The sequence below is a fragment of the Phalacrocorax carbo genome, chromosome 6 (genome assembly GCF_963921805.1).
Source record: "Phalacrocorax carbo chromosome 6, bPhaCar2.1, whole genome shotgun sequence".
Classification (NCBI taxonomy): Eukaryota; Metazoa; Chordata; class Aves; order Suliformes; family Phalacrocoracidae; genus Phalacrocorax; species Phalacrocorax carbo.
The window spans coordinates 60,484,436-60,499,207 of record NC_087518.1 but is presented as its reverse complement, the minus strand read 5'-3'; the positions used below and the strand labels follow the sequence as shown (position 1 = coordinate 60,499,207).

At 45.4% G+C, this 14,772-nt stretch overlaps 1 protein-coding gene across 1 annotated transcript in view; it reads right to left on the bottom strand.

Annotated features, from left to right (window-relative positions):
- SNX7 (sorting nexin 7) overlaps nucleotides 1–9,675 on the bottom strand; it is a 30,354-nt gene extending 20,679 nt beyond the window's left edge. Inside the window, exons 1-4 of the mRNA XM_064455577.1 lie at nucleotides 9,187–9,675; nucleotides 3,402–3,584; nucleotides 1,475–1,585; nucleotides 900–1,064 (exon numbers count right to left, since the gene is read on the bottom strand). Coding sequence (XP_064311647.1) covers nucleotides 900–1,064; nucleotides 1,475–1,585; nucleotides 3,402–3,584; nucleotides 9,187–9,660 — 933 coding nt within the window. The 5' untranslated portion in view covers nucleotides 9,661–9,675. The remainder of the gene's footprint in view (nucleotides 1–899; nucleotides 1,065–1,474; nucleotides 1,586–3,401; nucleotides 3,585–9,186) is intronic.
- Nucleotides 9,676–14,772: the final 5,097 nt, after the last annotated feature.

Sequence of the window (14,772 nt, the reverse complement as noted above, 5' to 3'; positions counted from 1 at the left end):
ACTTAAGCTTTTTTTTAAAAAAAAAAAAAACAAAACTACATACATAAACCTCAATGTGTCTTTTTAGTTTATAAATCCTACTTTAAAATTATGCGACCAGTGTCAGAACCGTCCCTGTCATGTGCATTTATTAGCTAAGCCTTTCTGGGCAAACGCGAGCACGCCGCGTATCACGCTCTCACAAGAGCGATTAAAGATGGCAGAGAACCTTTACCCTTTCATTCCTTAGGGTGAGTTAGCTAGTTTGCAGTTTAGCCTTTTGAACAGGAAAGCAGAGGCAATGATTGCAGAAATAAGTCGTTGAGAAAAGCAAACAACGTTCCTACTGGAAGAATTAATCTATTTTTTTTTAACTCCTTTTATATGTTGCTAGAATAACCTTTGCTGAAGTTCACAGGCAGGCTTTTCTGAGTACAAAACTCCAAGTTTCAACTGGATTTATCTTGCAAAAATACACCAGGAAATTCAAAGGCTTTATTTTTCTTTTATGAGGCTAGTATAACTTTTAAAAAAAAGCAGATGAAAAAGACAGTGCCATACCAAAACAAGAATTAATTTAAAATACTACTTTTCATGTAATCTCGGAAGCTTATATATACACCAAAAAGCACGCAGAGTTGAAATATTGTCAATTTGCCACAAAAACCCCAAACGTGGTAACAAAAACTGCTTTGGAAGGTGCAGGAATATTTACAGCCACACACATGATTACCAAAAGCACAGAAGAAAAGGTTGTCTCAGGGGATGAATATTCCATAAATCCCCTGCCTTCTCCTGACGCTTCTGTAACAAGCCGTGGGAGGACACTATTGAATACTGAACTAGGGAGACTCCCGATATACTCTACTAACACAAGACGTGGTTTCACATAACCGTAAATAAAAATAAAGTCACTTTACCCAGGCCTGTGCAGTAAGAAAAATTTTGAAGTCTTCATTAAAAGTTAAAGTTGGATGATCAGCAATACGGTTCAAAAATTTATGTAAAGCTTTTCTTCGCGTCTCAATGAATTCATCACTAAATCGTTCCACCATTCCTTTCATTATGAATTTTTCAGGCAATGGCTAAGGAAGAAAAGAAAAATACATTGTATAATTTGCATAATACTACGGGGTTTATAATAGTTCTTCTACTTACTAAAAACCATAGGTATACCTTGTAGAACCCACCACGCAAAAAACAGATTGTTATAACGTTATCACATTCACAATATGGCTCTTGTAGCACACACTGCAGAAGAATACAAGCACCACTAAGAAGGAAGGACATAAATTACTGCAAATGGCACAATTACAAACGTAAGAAATACCTTTATGGGATTTTTTAATAATCACATATGCGTAAAACCAATGAAACTAGGTTGGTTTAACCTTTGTGAGACTTCAGAAACTGAAGAAAGACCTCAAATATCTCTGTGTAAAACTGGAGCCATCTTACAAACAAATAAAAATAACTTAAGTTTTAGCAAACGAACAGGAATAATCAGTGTTGGATGTGCTTCTTCAAGTCTGCTCTTCAACCAAAGGAAATCCTGATATCGCCTTCGAACTTCATATTCGCTGGAGTCAAATTCACCACGAGATGTCTGAAAACCAGAGGCAGAAAAAGCAGGCCTGGGTGAGAATGTCAGAGGAAAAGAACAAAATAGTTCTAGATTCTGGAGAAAAGCGAGTACTTGAAGGGAGTTCATACGTGATTCTATTTTGCCCGTGTTACTTGCTTGCTGTTTTTCAAAGCGCAGCGACCAACTACTTGAAGAGATAAAACACATCCCATTTTAGCAAGAAATCAAACTTGTGACTTGTAATAACTAGCCTACCACAGTGTTTCCAAAAGATTTCAATCATTTAGTGTGGCATCTTCCTTTTAACAATCACGGTTATGTTCGTTACTTTTAGGGCACTTCTTTTAAAGCGATTAGTAACCTACGAGTGAGGAGAGTCCATTTTTTAGCATTCTGGAAAAAAAACCAAACCCAAATAGCTGATGTAGGTCCTTGAGACCTGCTGACACTGGTCAACAATCCCCACATTCAAAACGTGAAAATTTCAGCATATCATAGCACCAACACTTCCTGCGCTGCCTAATGGATTCCGCATTCCATCATCAATTCCAGTTTTGTAGCCCTTTGTTAGAACTTGCCAACAAACCTTTAATGCCTAGAAAAAAATGCTTATTACAGGGTTGCAAAATTGTCAGACCGTGAGATTTATTTGATCGCTGCTCTATCTTCTAGAATCAAGCCACAAAGAGCCCATGTTTTCATTAATGCGCGCTGTTTAGCATTCATTGTTGCACAGAGATTTATAATGCGATGGAAGCAAATTCTAAAAACCTCAAAACACGCTTTTGTAATCTAAACATTTTTGAGGGTTGAAAAAAAATTTTTCAGGGTATGTGGGAGGAATGCTATTACTTTATCATCAACAACCAGCACTTCAAATTAAATACGATAAGAAAGGATAGAACAGATAAAAAAAAGCAAAAGCAATCCACCTTACAGCCCTTCCATACTTGCCTGAAGAAAAAACGTTCTCTCGTCTACAAAAAACATATAAAGTGAACATTACTGCTAGCAAGCTAATGAAGATAGCTCTCTTCCTACTCTTTAAATATTTTATGAGGAATTGATATCTCCTCTTATTTAAGGATGAATAATTCCCATTTGAAAATTTGGTTTTAAATGAGTCTTTTAAAAAGAACTCAAAGTAAAATAAATTAACAGTGCAATTCTCAAAATGCAGCCTGCAGAATATTTGCTGGTAATCCCAGAAGAGCTGGCTAGTCTCACAAGGCTGGCTTTCTTCCCTATTTCCAGTAAATAACTTGCATTCAGGACAGCTAAAAATACACTTAGTTGTTTCCTAATATTACTTTTTCATTGGAGAATTGTGGCAGTTCCCCCAGAAATCATATGCAACTGTAAATGCCACACAATCGTCCCTGTGACAGTGGACGCTGTAACTGCAAAAGAATGGAACTGAAAGACTTTGTAGCAGGTAACATTTATGAAAGAGAAAAGGCTGCTAGCCTGCAAGTGATCCAAAAGTCGTAAATACTTGGGCTAACACAGTGTCTCTGAACTCAGCCTTTCTGCTGTCTCATATTCCTGCTGAAGGTCCCAACAGAAAATGCTATTCTCATATAGAAGTGATTTGGCTGTTGAAGAATTATCAGCTATTTTCTCAGTACAAAAAACCTAAGCACCCGTGTGTGCAGACTTGCACTGAATCTTCTTTCAGAATCTACTGCACAGTTCCATCCAGGTTTAGTGCTCTACAACTCATGGCAAAATCAGGGTATAATATAAATTTAGTAATATCCCAGAGAACGGTATGGAAGAGCGAAAACGCTCCTTCTGTTATCAATGGAAGCCTTTATAGCCATGGGTAGACGCTTACCTTTGTGACTACTCTGTATGTAATAAATGTTTCAATGGCTGTAATGTGGCTTTCAGGATCATCGACTGTAATGAAGAGATCTCTTAATTCTGGTTCATCTTCAAATTTATACTGGTTTATCATTGATGAGGGGGATATTGGCATTGAAGGACTGAATGAGTTTACCTCAGCCAGCGACGTATCCTAAGACAAGACATGAGAGCATCCATGTCAATACACAAACACGCACATGCAAACGCATGTGTCTCAGACGCTAAATGGCAAGCTTTTAAATAGACTGGTAAAACATAAAAAACATAGAGCAGATGGAAGAATTGTACTGTACATGGCAAATCTATTATCCTTTTCAGTATTTGCCTCAGTGAGGATGCAAGAAATAAGAATGAGGTTTATTCTAAAACTGAGAGGGAGCAAAATGCTACCATTTGACAAGAATGTTATGCATAGCTAGAAAGAGAAATTACTTAGGAACACTAAAATTAGTTATGAATCCAAGCAGCCAGTAATTGTATAGGATACTTACCAGCTTTATTAAAATCGTTAGAAACCTGTTACTCAGGACTTAGGAAGTTTGAATTATCTCTAATAACCTGAACAGGATGGATAAAAAAATACGAATTTAAATGAAAACAAGACAAAATCCAAATGAGAATTTTTATTGGAATTGGATATTTCCATTTGCACACATTTTCAAACGAAGTTTGAAGTGGAAAACTTTTACAGAGACATAAATTTAACCTTTTAAAAAAGAAAAACAGCAAGTAAGGATGCAGTACAAATTTGCTTCTTAATTTCTATAAAAAAGTCAAACCACTGTTTTGCTGAAGTGGAAGACCACTTTTTGATAATATCAACTACTTCCACCACAGCTCTCTAAGAATATGCCCCCACAGCAGCTGCTTCTGCTCAGCGCGTTCAGTGGCGATCACTCAAATGCTGAGAAACAGAGGAAATCAGAAACAGGCAAAAAAATTTCTCATTTTCTTTCTTAGATGCAAGTCTGGAGGAGATCTGCTAACCTGGAATCTTGAAGGATACAGTGACTAGGAAAATCAAATTCACTAACACCATAAAAGAGTGTAATAAATGAATAAATCACTGAAAATAATAAATTTGGGCAATTAGAACCAATCACTATGTTTTAAATATCAAACATTTAATACGCTGCTTCTAATATATCCAGTCTAATGAAGTATTTTTATAAGAAACTTTAAAATTAATCTGTTTTCTAGAAGTTTTCCAAAAGCATAGTAGGCTACGCTAACTCCCAAGAGGCAAAGAGTCGCCCTTTCTGGTGCCTCCCTAACTATGGAGCAAGGAGAAAAGGGATGCTGCTAAAGGGAAAACCGCGCCAACGGTGGGAGTGGAAACGTGGGAGGCCACAGAAACCAGAGACACGGCATCGTCCCAAGGCTGACCTCGTGGGAGGGAAGAGCACACCACCGCAGCGCTGCGGAGCGTGGCGAGGCATGCCTTTCCTCCTTTGAATTCAGCTGGATCAAAACTTCCTCTGGAACATGCTCTCCTCTCTTGTTCTTTTCCTGCCTTAAACTGCGCTGCTTACTGCCAGCCCTCTCCTTTGGATTTATCAACGTACTCCCACAAATACGGAGCAGGAATTTATATCGAGAATTATGCACGGAAAGCACTGATGTACCAGTCCTTCTCCCATCACTTTGGCACAGCTCTTTGAACAGGGAGACAAAAGCAGGCTGGAAGACTAAAGGCAACGTTTTAAATATTATATAGCTGCTGACTTGTACACCTGTAAGTCTTTTTATTTTTACTCGGTGTGTTGCTACGCATTATTTCTATACTGGTAGCCAGCCAGCACTGTCCTGAGTGGTGGGGGATTAGCAGAGAGGCTGCCTTCACCGCCCGCTGGCACGCTCTACATGAAGAATGAGGACCGCTAGTTCAGAGCAGCCCATGCGATGCAAAGTGCTGAGACAGCGGGAAATTTCCAGGCAAGGAAAAATGCATGTGAACATGTTCAGGACCTGAACAGCCATATAACTGGAGGAATAATGACTCTGCAAGGCCTACACTGGATGAAGGCAAACGTGTTTAATATTTTCTCATTTTCCATGGGTCATTACAACCTTAATGTTTTGTTCCTCCCTCTAAGTTGCTACTAAGAATTGCTCTATACAGGCAGGTTTCTGAAAGTATATTTTTATATGGAAGCGCTTATGAATATGTGGCTTGTGAAACAAAACACAGGCGATAAAAATCTGTAAAATAAGCAGGTCTTCAGTTCTGCGGTAATGCAGCTCTAGTGTTCATCTGCACAGGAGTGAATGCATGCGAGTTTTAAACAAGCATCTGTTTCTCTTTCTTTATACTCATGATGCTTCATGTTTACTTCCAGAAGTTCCTGAAGTTCATGTGACATTAAGTCTGATGTCATCATAGAAACACGGTAAAAAAAGATGATAGTTTTCTATTTTCTATATAGCTGTAATTTTGTGGTTGGAACTATGTTTTTGTGTGCATACCCTTGAGGGCAGAAGGATTTTTGTGGCATAGGAAAAGCAGACAATTCTTCTAGCTGTTGGGATGAGGTTCATGCATTTTGATTTACTGGCCAGGAGAGCAAACAGATGGAAAATCAATGAGCTCCTGGCAGCACGAGGGCCTTGTTCGGGGTCTCCTTCCTCTAATACTTGCAGTTACCCACCATCTCACTCTCACGTTTGGCTGCAACGGGTCAGTAAGACTCCAAAATAAATAAGGGAAGGAAAACACTCGTATTGCCAGAGCAGCCTCAAAGTAGGCTGAGCACACAGCTGAGCCTGCAGCTCCCTGTAGAAAACATTAAGCCCGGGGGTTTGCCTCAGCACCACTCCTCCTCAGGGCACAGGTCCCTGACTCAGGGTTGCGTCTATGCCTCATCCGTCCAGCCCTCCCTCCCAGCGAGGATCCAGAGCTTGCAGTCTTCTGAGGCCAGGGATCCAAAGCACGCCTGGAGATAAAGGATGTGGTAGGGGAGTTTGTCTTGTAAGAGAATAGCTTAGTTATTGAAGCATTCTTCAACAAAGCAATGACATTCAGGAAGACAGAACAGTTCCTTGGCCAAAAAAAAATAACTTATAAATCAGTCTCAAATCCTTGATCAACTTGTTTTGGAAGAAGAATTAGCCTCTATGCAATTCTGAAGTGGTATATTTTCCAGAAATACCATGAAGTTTTCTATAATTACAAAATGGAGACAAAACACTGTAAAACAGACATTGAAAGAAGAGCCGCTAAAGATTTTAAGTATTAACCAAGGCGCTGACAGCTTTGTCAATGCCAGGTCACCGAATCGGTTAGCAAGGAAGGCAAGGATTAACGGAACGGGCATTGCCATACATGTGGTAAGGTATACTTTGAAACTAACAGAAGAAAGCAGGTTGAAAACATTGTATTTGTGTGACTCATAACTCAGCCCCCAGAAGTTGTCTCTGCTGAAAAGGCCTGAGAACTTTTTCCATGGTAACGGAAACTAGGCTAAAGTGAAATACACGTCACCTCATGAAATGCTTTATCAAGAGTTACCGAAGAAGATGCTAGTCTGTAATATTTGAGATATGTCACAGGATACCAGGCCAATGGTTTATGACACTATCAGGTTAAACGTCTATGAATTTCCATAAAAATAAAAGCCCTGTGTTTACATCTTGAGTAATAACTTAGGGTATTGAGGTTGACAATTTTTAAGAATCTCATTTTTCACCATTTTGGTAGCTGATACATTTCATTGACTGAACTGAGAAAAATGAAGTCCATGTCAGAGACAGGCACCAAACGCCAGGCTGCCGCTGCTGTCCCGCTTGGCCCGCAGACGCTACACCGCTGCCCTAAAGACAGGGGCATGAGAAACCCCATTAAGATACAATTTAAAACAAGGTGATCCTAGAACAGTGCGTTATGGAAAAATCAGTTTTACAAAACTTAGTCTGAAGCTACATTTAGCTCATCAGTTTCCCTTGAATATACGGAGCAAATGGGGTGGAATCCCCAATCAACCTCACAGATTTTCATCAGCTCAAAAGTTCAGCCCTCAAATTGCACCTGAAAGCAAACTGTGAATTTCTGGTCTATATACAACCACTAAATGCAGGTGTGCAAGCTTTGGAAAGAATGTATTTTCACGGAGTACGACAAATTTTCTTGTTTGCAGGAATAAGTTATCACGCAGCATGCATTAATAGGAATTAAGATTTAATATCAGTAAGAAATATTTGACATGAATCCAGGTTGCTTAATTTAAAGATATAGATATTTGCCACGCAGCAGCAGTAACTCGTATCAACTACACTTGTTCTTATTTTTCATTCCCAAGGAGCATCGCTCCTGACCAGCAAGCAGCATAACTGGTGATGCGCTGTACTGACAGGCAGATACCTGCGTGCAGAACTGCCTCAGAGGATTCAAAGTAAGAAACTGACAACTAAAATTATATTTTAGCACTGCTTTTGCATGCAAGTTCAGTGCATCGTTCGTGTCTCCATGTCAAATCAAGGCTGGTGCTTTTCTAGAAAATAGGATTTTGCTAGACCCTAGTTTTGCTTCAGAAAAACACAGATAACTTGGTGAAATTTAGCCAGACCTCTTCTATGTTACGGACCATTAAATCACTTAGTAGTCCCTTCTGGCCTTAAAATACATGAATTTCAAGATTTTTACTACGAAGTTTAAACACACAGCTCCTGAGAATGAAGCTCTCATTCCCATGTTTTTATTCACGCATATCAAAAAATGCATCTAATTTAAATATAAAAAAATACACATTTAATTCATAAGACCATCGGTCCTACTGAAAATAGGTTTGGCGTCACATGGGAAAAGTATCTGCTGCATCTCTCCAACACCCCAGAGCCGTCCAGAAGGCCCAGAAGGTGAGCAGGGTCTTAGCCCCCTATATATATGTTTTCCACCTGAGCTACCAGTACATCCTTATATTTTAGGATAATATATATTATTTTATATATACAATATATAGTAGGATAAAGTATGTTATATTTCAGACACTGCCTTGGTAAGGCCAATAGATCCACGACATGCTCTCTTCTTCAATGGCTGAGAAGGCAAGAGGTAAATCTCATCTTAACCAAATCCGTACAGAATGAGAAACAACATACACGGCAGGCAGAGCACACTTGGTCGGGTTAATTAAAGGCAGCAATGCGGGCGCCCACGTACCCAGCTAAGCCTGCGCGCCTTCGGAGCGGGGACCCTGATACACCGGCGGCTACACTCACGTTATTCCCTTCGTCAAAATGCAGGTGTTGCCTTCTCGAACCTCCTACGCGAAGGTGCTAGACTTCATCTTTTAGAAGAAAACCCTGAAACTTGGAAATAGCTATTTATATTTAAATACAGCTGCAAGTACTAAATACGAGTGGTTTTTTTAATTGACGGGCACACGACACAGTCGGCGAGGTAACACCGACTCCGGATCTCTTGGCAGACTTCGGGCAGGAGCCGGCACGACCCGCAGCGCTCGCCCGAAGCCGAGCTCGGAGCGGAGCCCACCGGGGCCGGGCTGGGCCGGGCCGGCGCGGCGCCCTCGGCCCCCCGAGCCCCGGCTGGGCCCTCCGCGGGCAGCGGCGGCGGCCGGGCCTGCCCTGCCCTGCCCTGCCCGGCCGAGCGCGGGGCAGGCGGGCAGAGCCCGGGACAGAGGCCGCGATCGCCGCCGCCCGGCCCCGTCCCGTCCCGCCCCATCCCGCCGCACGGCAGGGCAAAGTACCGGCGAGCGGCGGGCCCGGTCCGGCCCGACCCGGGGAGGGCGCTGCCGTACCTTGCTGAACACCTCCAGGTCGTCCTCCTCATCGTCCAACGCCAGCACCTCGGCGGCGAGCAGCGGCCGCCGGGCCGGTGCCGGGGCACCCGCCGCGGGCTGGGGCTCGGCCCCGGCCCCTCTGCGGCTGTCGGGGGACGGCGGAGGGAGCGGCGGCGGCGGCGCGGGGCCCCGGCCCTCTGCCTCCATCCTTCCCTGCCGGCGCGGGCGGCGGCCCCGCCTGAGCCGCTCCCCGGGGGGCCGCGATCGGCCGCCCGCCCCCGCCTCGCCCGGCCCGGCCCGGCCCGGCCCGGGGGCGCGGCCAGCGCGCAGGACTGGAAGCGGCGGAGCGGGAGGAAGCGGGAAGCCGAGGCGGGACGGGACGGGGCGGGCCTGCCCCTCGGAGGGTGGGGGGGCCGCGCCTGAGGCCGCCGCTCCTCTGAGGAGGCTGGCGGGGAGGCGGCGGCGGCTCGCAACGCCCACAGGCGTTTTCATGGAGGTGTCGGGGCCGTCGGGCTCCTTCGCCCGCCGCCAGCACCCCGCTTTGGCCGTCCCCGGGGCTGCCGAGGGACCGGGCGGGCTCGGGGAGCCCTGCTGCTGCTGGCCTGGGAAACGCGTGTGCTGTGCCCGGGGTTGGAGAGCCCCGGGGGGCCCAGCAGCCGTCAGCGAGTCCTCGGAAGCGCCGAGGGTCCCCAGCCTGGATGGGGGGGGGGGTACCCAGGCGTTCCCGTGCTCTCTGGGATGGTGTCCAGGCTGCACGCCCCGCGTTCCTACCGAGGAAACGTGCCTTGCTTCTTGCCTCTGGTATGCCTTGGCCCGTTCTGTCATTTGTAGCTGGGGTTTGTCGTTCGTACCTTCATCCTGGGGTGCTCTCTGCTGCTGAGGCCGGGGGTTACACTGGGGTCAGAGATTGACTTGTGACAACAGATTGACACCACATGACACAGAATCAATCACAGAATGCCCTGAGCCGGGAGGGACCCACAAGGACCATCGAGCCCAGCTCCTGTCCCTGCACAGGACACCCCAAATTCACACCGTGTCTCTGAGGGCCTTGGCCAAGCGCTTCTTGAACATCACCAGGCTGGTGCTGTGATTCCTCCCTGGGGACCCTGTGCCAGGGCTCCACCACCCTCGGTGGGAAGAACCTTCTCCTAATGCCCAGCCTAACCCTCCCCTGGCACATCTGCAAAGGAGCAGGAGGAGGGATGCCAAACATCTAAAAATAGTAAAGCCGCAGAAAGGAAAACCATCAGAATTGAGGGGTTTTGAAGTTGCCAGCATTGAATAGGAACTAACGTGCAGTGCTAGTAGCTGCAGGAGCCACGGACATGTAGTAAGCAAGTGGGCAGGTGGAGGGACGGGAAGGACCTGGACAAGCTGGAGGCGTGGGCCTGTGAGAACCTGCCGAGGCTCAACAAGGCCAAGTGCAAGGTCCTGCACCTGGGCCGGGCCCAACCCCCGGTATCCGTACAGGCCGGGCGATGGAGGGGCTGAGAGCAGCCCTGTGGAGAGGGACTTGGGGGCACTGGGGGAGGAAAGGCTGGACACGAGCCGGCGATGTGCGCTCGCAGCCCAGAAGCCAGCCGTGCCCCGGGCTGCATCCCCGGCAGCGCGGGCAGCAGGGCGAGGGAGGGGGTGCTGCCCCCCTGCCCCGCTCTGTGAGACCCCCCTGCAGCGCCGCCTCCAGCCCTGGGCTCCTCAGCACGGGACAGACACGGGGCTGCTGGAGCGGGGCCAGAGGGGGCACAGAAATGCTCCGGGGGCTGGAGCCCCTCTGCTGCGAGGCCGGGCTGGGAGAGCTGGGGTTGTTCAGCCTGGGGAAGAGAAGCTGCGGGGAGACCTTATTGCAGCCTCCCAGTGCTTAAAGGGAGGCTACAGGAAGGATGGGGGCAACCTCTTTAGAAAGGCCTGTTGTGACAGGAATGGCTTTAAAGGTGGGTAGATTTAGATTGGATATAAGGAAGACATTTTTTACAATGAGGGCGGTGAAACCCCGGCCCAGGTTGCCCAGAGAGGTGGTCGATGCCCCATCCCTGGAAACATCCAAGGCCAGCCTGGACGGGGCTCTGAGCGACCTGCTCGGGTTGAAGATGTCCCTGCTCGCTGCAGGGGGTTGGGCTGGATGGGCTCTAAAGGTCCCTCCCAACCCAAACCATTCTGGGATTCTGTGATTCTAAGGCTGGCCTAACCTGTGGTGGGGGTCAGCGCCACCGTGGGCGACCAGCTTCTGGGCTCGGCTGCGGTGCTTGGCATGTCACCGAGGCCCACATTTAGACCCAGTGTAGAACAAGGCACATCTTTACAGGCTCTATCTGAAACATCCGAGGTCAGTGGAAACTTGGTTGTTAAGGTCGGGTCCAAGAGTCCTGGGCGGGCACTTAAACCGGCAGCTACAACGTAATCTCTGTGTACCTTGGGTCCCTTGCCGTCAAATTAGAAAAGGCAAAGTCCTGATCAAAGTGTTTTGAAAAGCGTTCATTTGTGAAACACTCCTGGCAGTTGACGAGGAAGTTCGCTTGGTATTTCATGTGTTTCGTGGGAGGCCTTGAGCCACAACTTGAAAGAAAGAGGTATAAAATAAACACTAAATATTCACTGAACTGTTCAAAGAGAAGAATAATATGCCTGTGTAGTTAGAATATGTATACAAAGATACTTTCATGGTTTTTTTTAAAAAAACCAAAAAACCCAAAACCCACAACCTAAAATTGAGAGGGAACTGTGGGTTGGGGGGCAGTGGACCTTTCCACAGAAGCAATCGCGTACATTTTGGCAAACAGCAAGCGTTTGCCATAGTAGGTTGCTCTCTCCCGTGGACCAGCCACCAGAGGGAGATGGGATGCACCTTTCCTGGGGTCTCCGACGCTCGCTGATGGCAGAGTATGTCTCAGTAAGTTAAAATAGGCACTTTCTGAAGTTTTAAAATAACTACCGGCCCTGGTACGAGATCCTCAGGCTTCTTTTCCTTCTGACCCTGTGTAGGCTGTCCCTGGCCTGCTGCTGTTTGCTGAGCCCCGGCCCTGTGCCTCCGAGGAACCTCGGGTTTCTCCGGCGCGCTGCCTTCCTCGCAGGCTGCTGCCGGGTGCTGCTCACCTCCAGTGTCTGCAAGGTGCAGGCTGGGGTTCCTTGTGGGGTTCCTTGTGATCCAGTGCCAAATCTACAGCTCTTCCCACTTCTGTGCCTTTTACAGTCCCTTTCCAGTGTCCTCGCTGCTCCTGTATCCTCTGGTTACCCTCGGGTACCGGATACTGATGAGAAGTGAATGTCAGAATATAAATTTTCTACTCTTTCTACTCTGTCCATTGTGCATCAGTGATAAGATGAAGGTAGCTAGTTTGTTTTGTGACTTTATACAGGTGATGGATGACTGTTGTTTCCTCTGGTTTTGCCTTTATTTCACTGTTTCTAAGTGCCACGCGTTGTGCCAGAGGCCTACAGGTTTTCTGAAGAGAGTATTGTACCTACCACCTGTATAATGCCTGCATTTTTAATATGTCTGTATTTAAATTCAGATGTTATACTTGCAAGGCAATAACAAAGTAAAAGAGAAGTCATTGAGGATCAGAATTCCAGACAGCACGCATCAGAGATGATAAATAAAGGACAGCCAGTCAAAGAAAGTATAAAACTGATGTACGGTAGGCTTGAATACTAAGGCTGTCATCTGGATCATACTAATTTTTCAAAGTTTTACCATTCTCTTGGGTTCTTTATTTCTGTTTGAGAGAAATCTCACAAGATGCTTTAATTGGATTTTTTTCTTATTATAGCTTTTTATTAGCTCATTAATCAAGCTTAACAAGACATATTTTTAGATTCCTCCCTGCCAGTGCTTATCTTTCTGTGCTTTATATTTGAAGTACCAATCTGTGAGGAAAAGGTATTCATTGTCCTTCGCTCTGAGAAAATATGCATTATGTTTAACAGTTATTTGGAGTTTTAATCATCGCAAGGACTCATGCTAGATCAAAATAGGAGACCTTTCTGCCATCCCTTTCAGCTGCCCTCCGCACCCTCTACCCCAGTTGTCTCTAATGCCTATTGAAAGGGCCCAGGGAGTAAATGTGAGGCCAGGGCACCTTCCCTCCCATGCCGAGTCCCAGAGGCATTGTCAGCACCTCTGCCCCTGCGGTAATTAGCAAAAAGAGCTTTTCACAGTCTCAAGAATTTGTTGCTCATTTTCTGCTGTAGGACCAGAGACAACTTTAAACAGTGGAATAACTGTGCTATTCAGAGATGTTGCAGGTAGCATAAATACAGAGCTGCGCTTACCGGAGGGGATTGACAGGTTTCTCTTGTACTGTTGTTTCAAAAGTGCATTGCTCTAGATCTTGGTTATTCTTCATTTCAATGCGTGTATGTGCACACATATGCCAACAGGCTCCCTGTTTCCTGAGTGCCTGGGATTTACGCATTTAACCACAGATATCCTTCCCCGAACCTATGGAATTAGATCTTGGCAATAATTAAGGGTCAATATATCAGATGGTTTTATGCTGTGAATATTATTGCCCCACTTATTTGAAGAAATAGCTATGGCACTGAGGCAATACTCAACAATATTTTGCTAAATAAATCTTAACATTTCGTAAAATATGGTGTTTTCTAAATACCTATACCATCTTCATGAAACACTCAACCTTTCCAGGCCCTCCTACTCAGGAACACCGAGTGGAGTGTTCACATATGCCAGGGCTGAGCTGCAATCGCCTCCGACTTCTATTTATTCACCTAAGCCCAAAAAGCTATTTTGTATTACAAAAATGTCAATATTATTCCTACTTGCGTTTTCCCTTTTTCTTTGGTAAGAGTGTTGATCCTAGCTAGTAATCCCTTCCAGAGTTGCTTTTTCTTGAACAAATTAAATTTACAAACACCGAAGCAGAACCAAGCTATTCCTTCGCTCTCGTGTGCAGGCTGCATGTGATCCCTTTAGGCCACAATACCACTCTGAATACCTAATGTTGACTTGTCGAGTTTCACCAACTGCACAGTGACTCGGACAAGATTAAATCTTGTTTTATTTCATCGGCTCCCTATCCAGGCAGTAGCGGGGTACGGCGGGCTCATGGTGGCATGCTCCGTTCCACCACTGCAGTGCAAATAATAAGCATATTAGTGAATCTGCTGACATTCGGCACCTTGACGCAAATGAGAACATTTTTCTAGGTCTGAAATGCGTTGTCAAGTAGCGTTCTTGTCAGGGTTGGATAGTGTATAAGCAGAAGTCATTACTTTTACGCCCAGAAGATATTTTGATGGTGAATTAAGGGCTGACCTTCGTATCATACCATTTATTAGGGGAAGCTTTATAGTAAGCTCTGTGTAATGGCTCCAGATAAGGTTAACTATTTGTGTTCCATGCCTGAACTGGCAAAGGAGTTGGAGCATTAAAGCTCTCAGATAAGTTGTGAGCTGCTTAGCTTTTCAGCTGCCCGTTGTGTTTTGGTTGAAAGGTAACTGCTAAGCTCTTCTGTTATTTTTGTTGTTAATAGTTTAAGTTTGGAAGGTGCTTTAATTTGAATATTGTAAAATGATTTCTCTGTCAGTGGATATCTTCCAAGCTTATTTTTTTTCAGAGGCTATCAGACTGTCTTTGCTTTC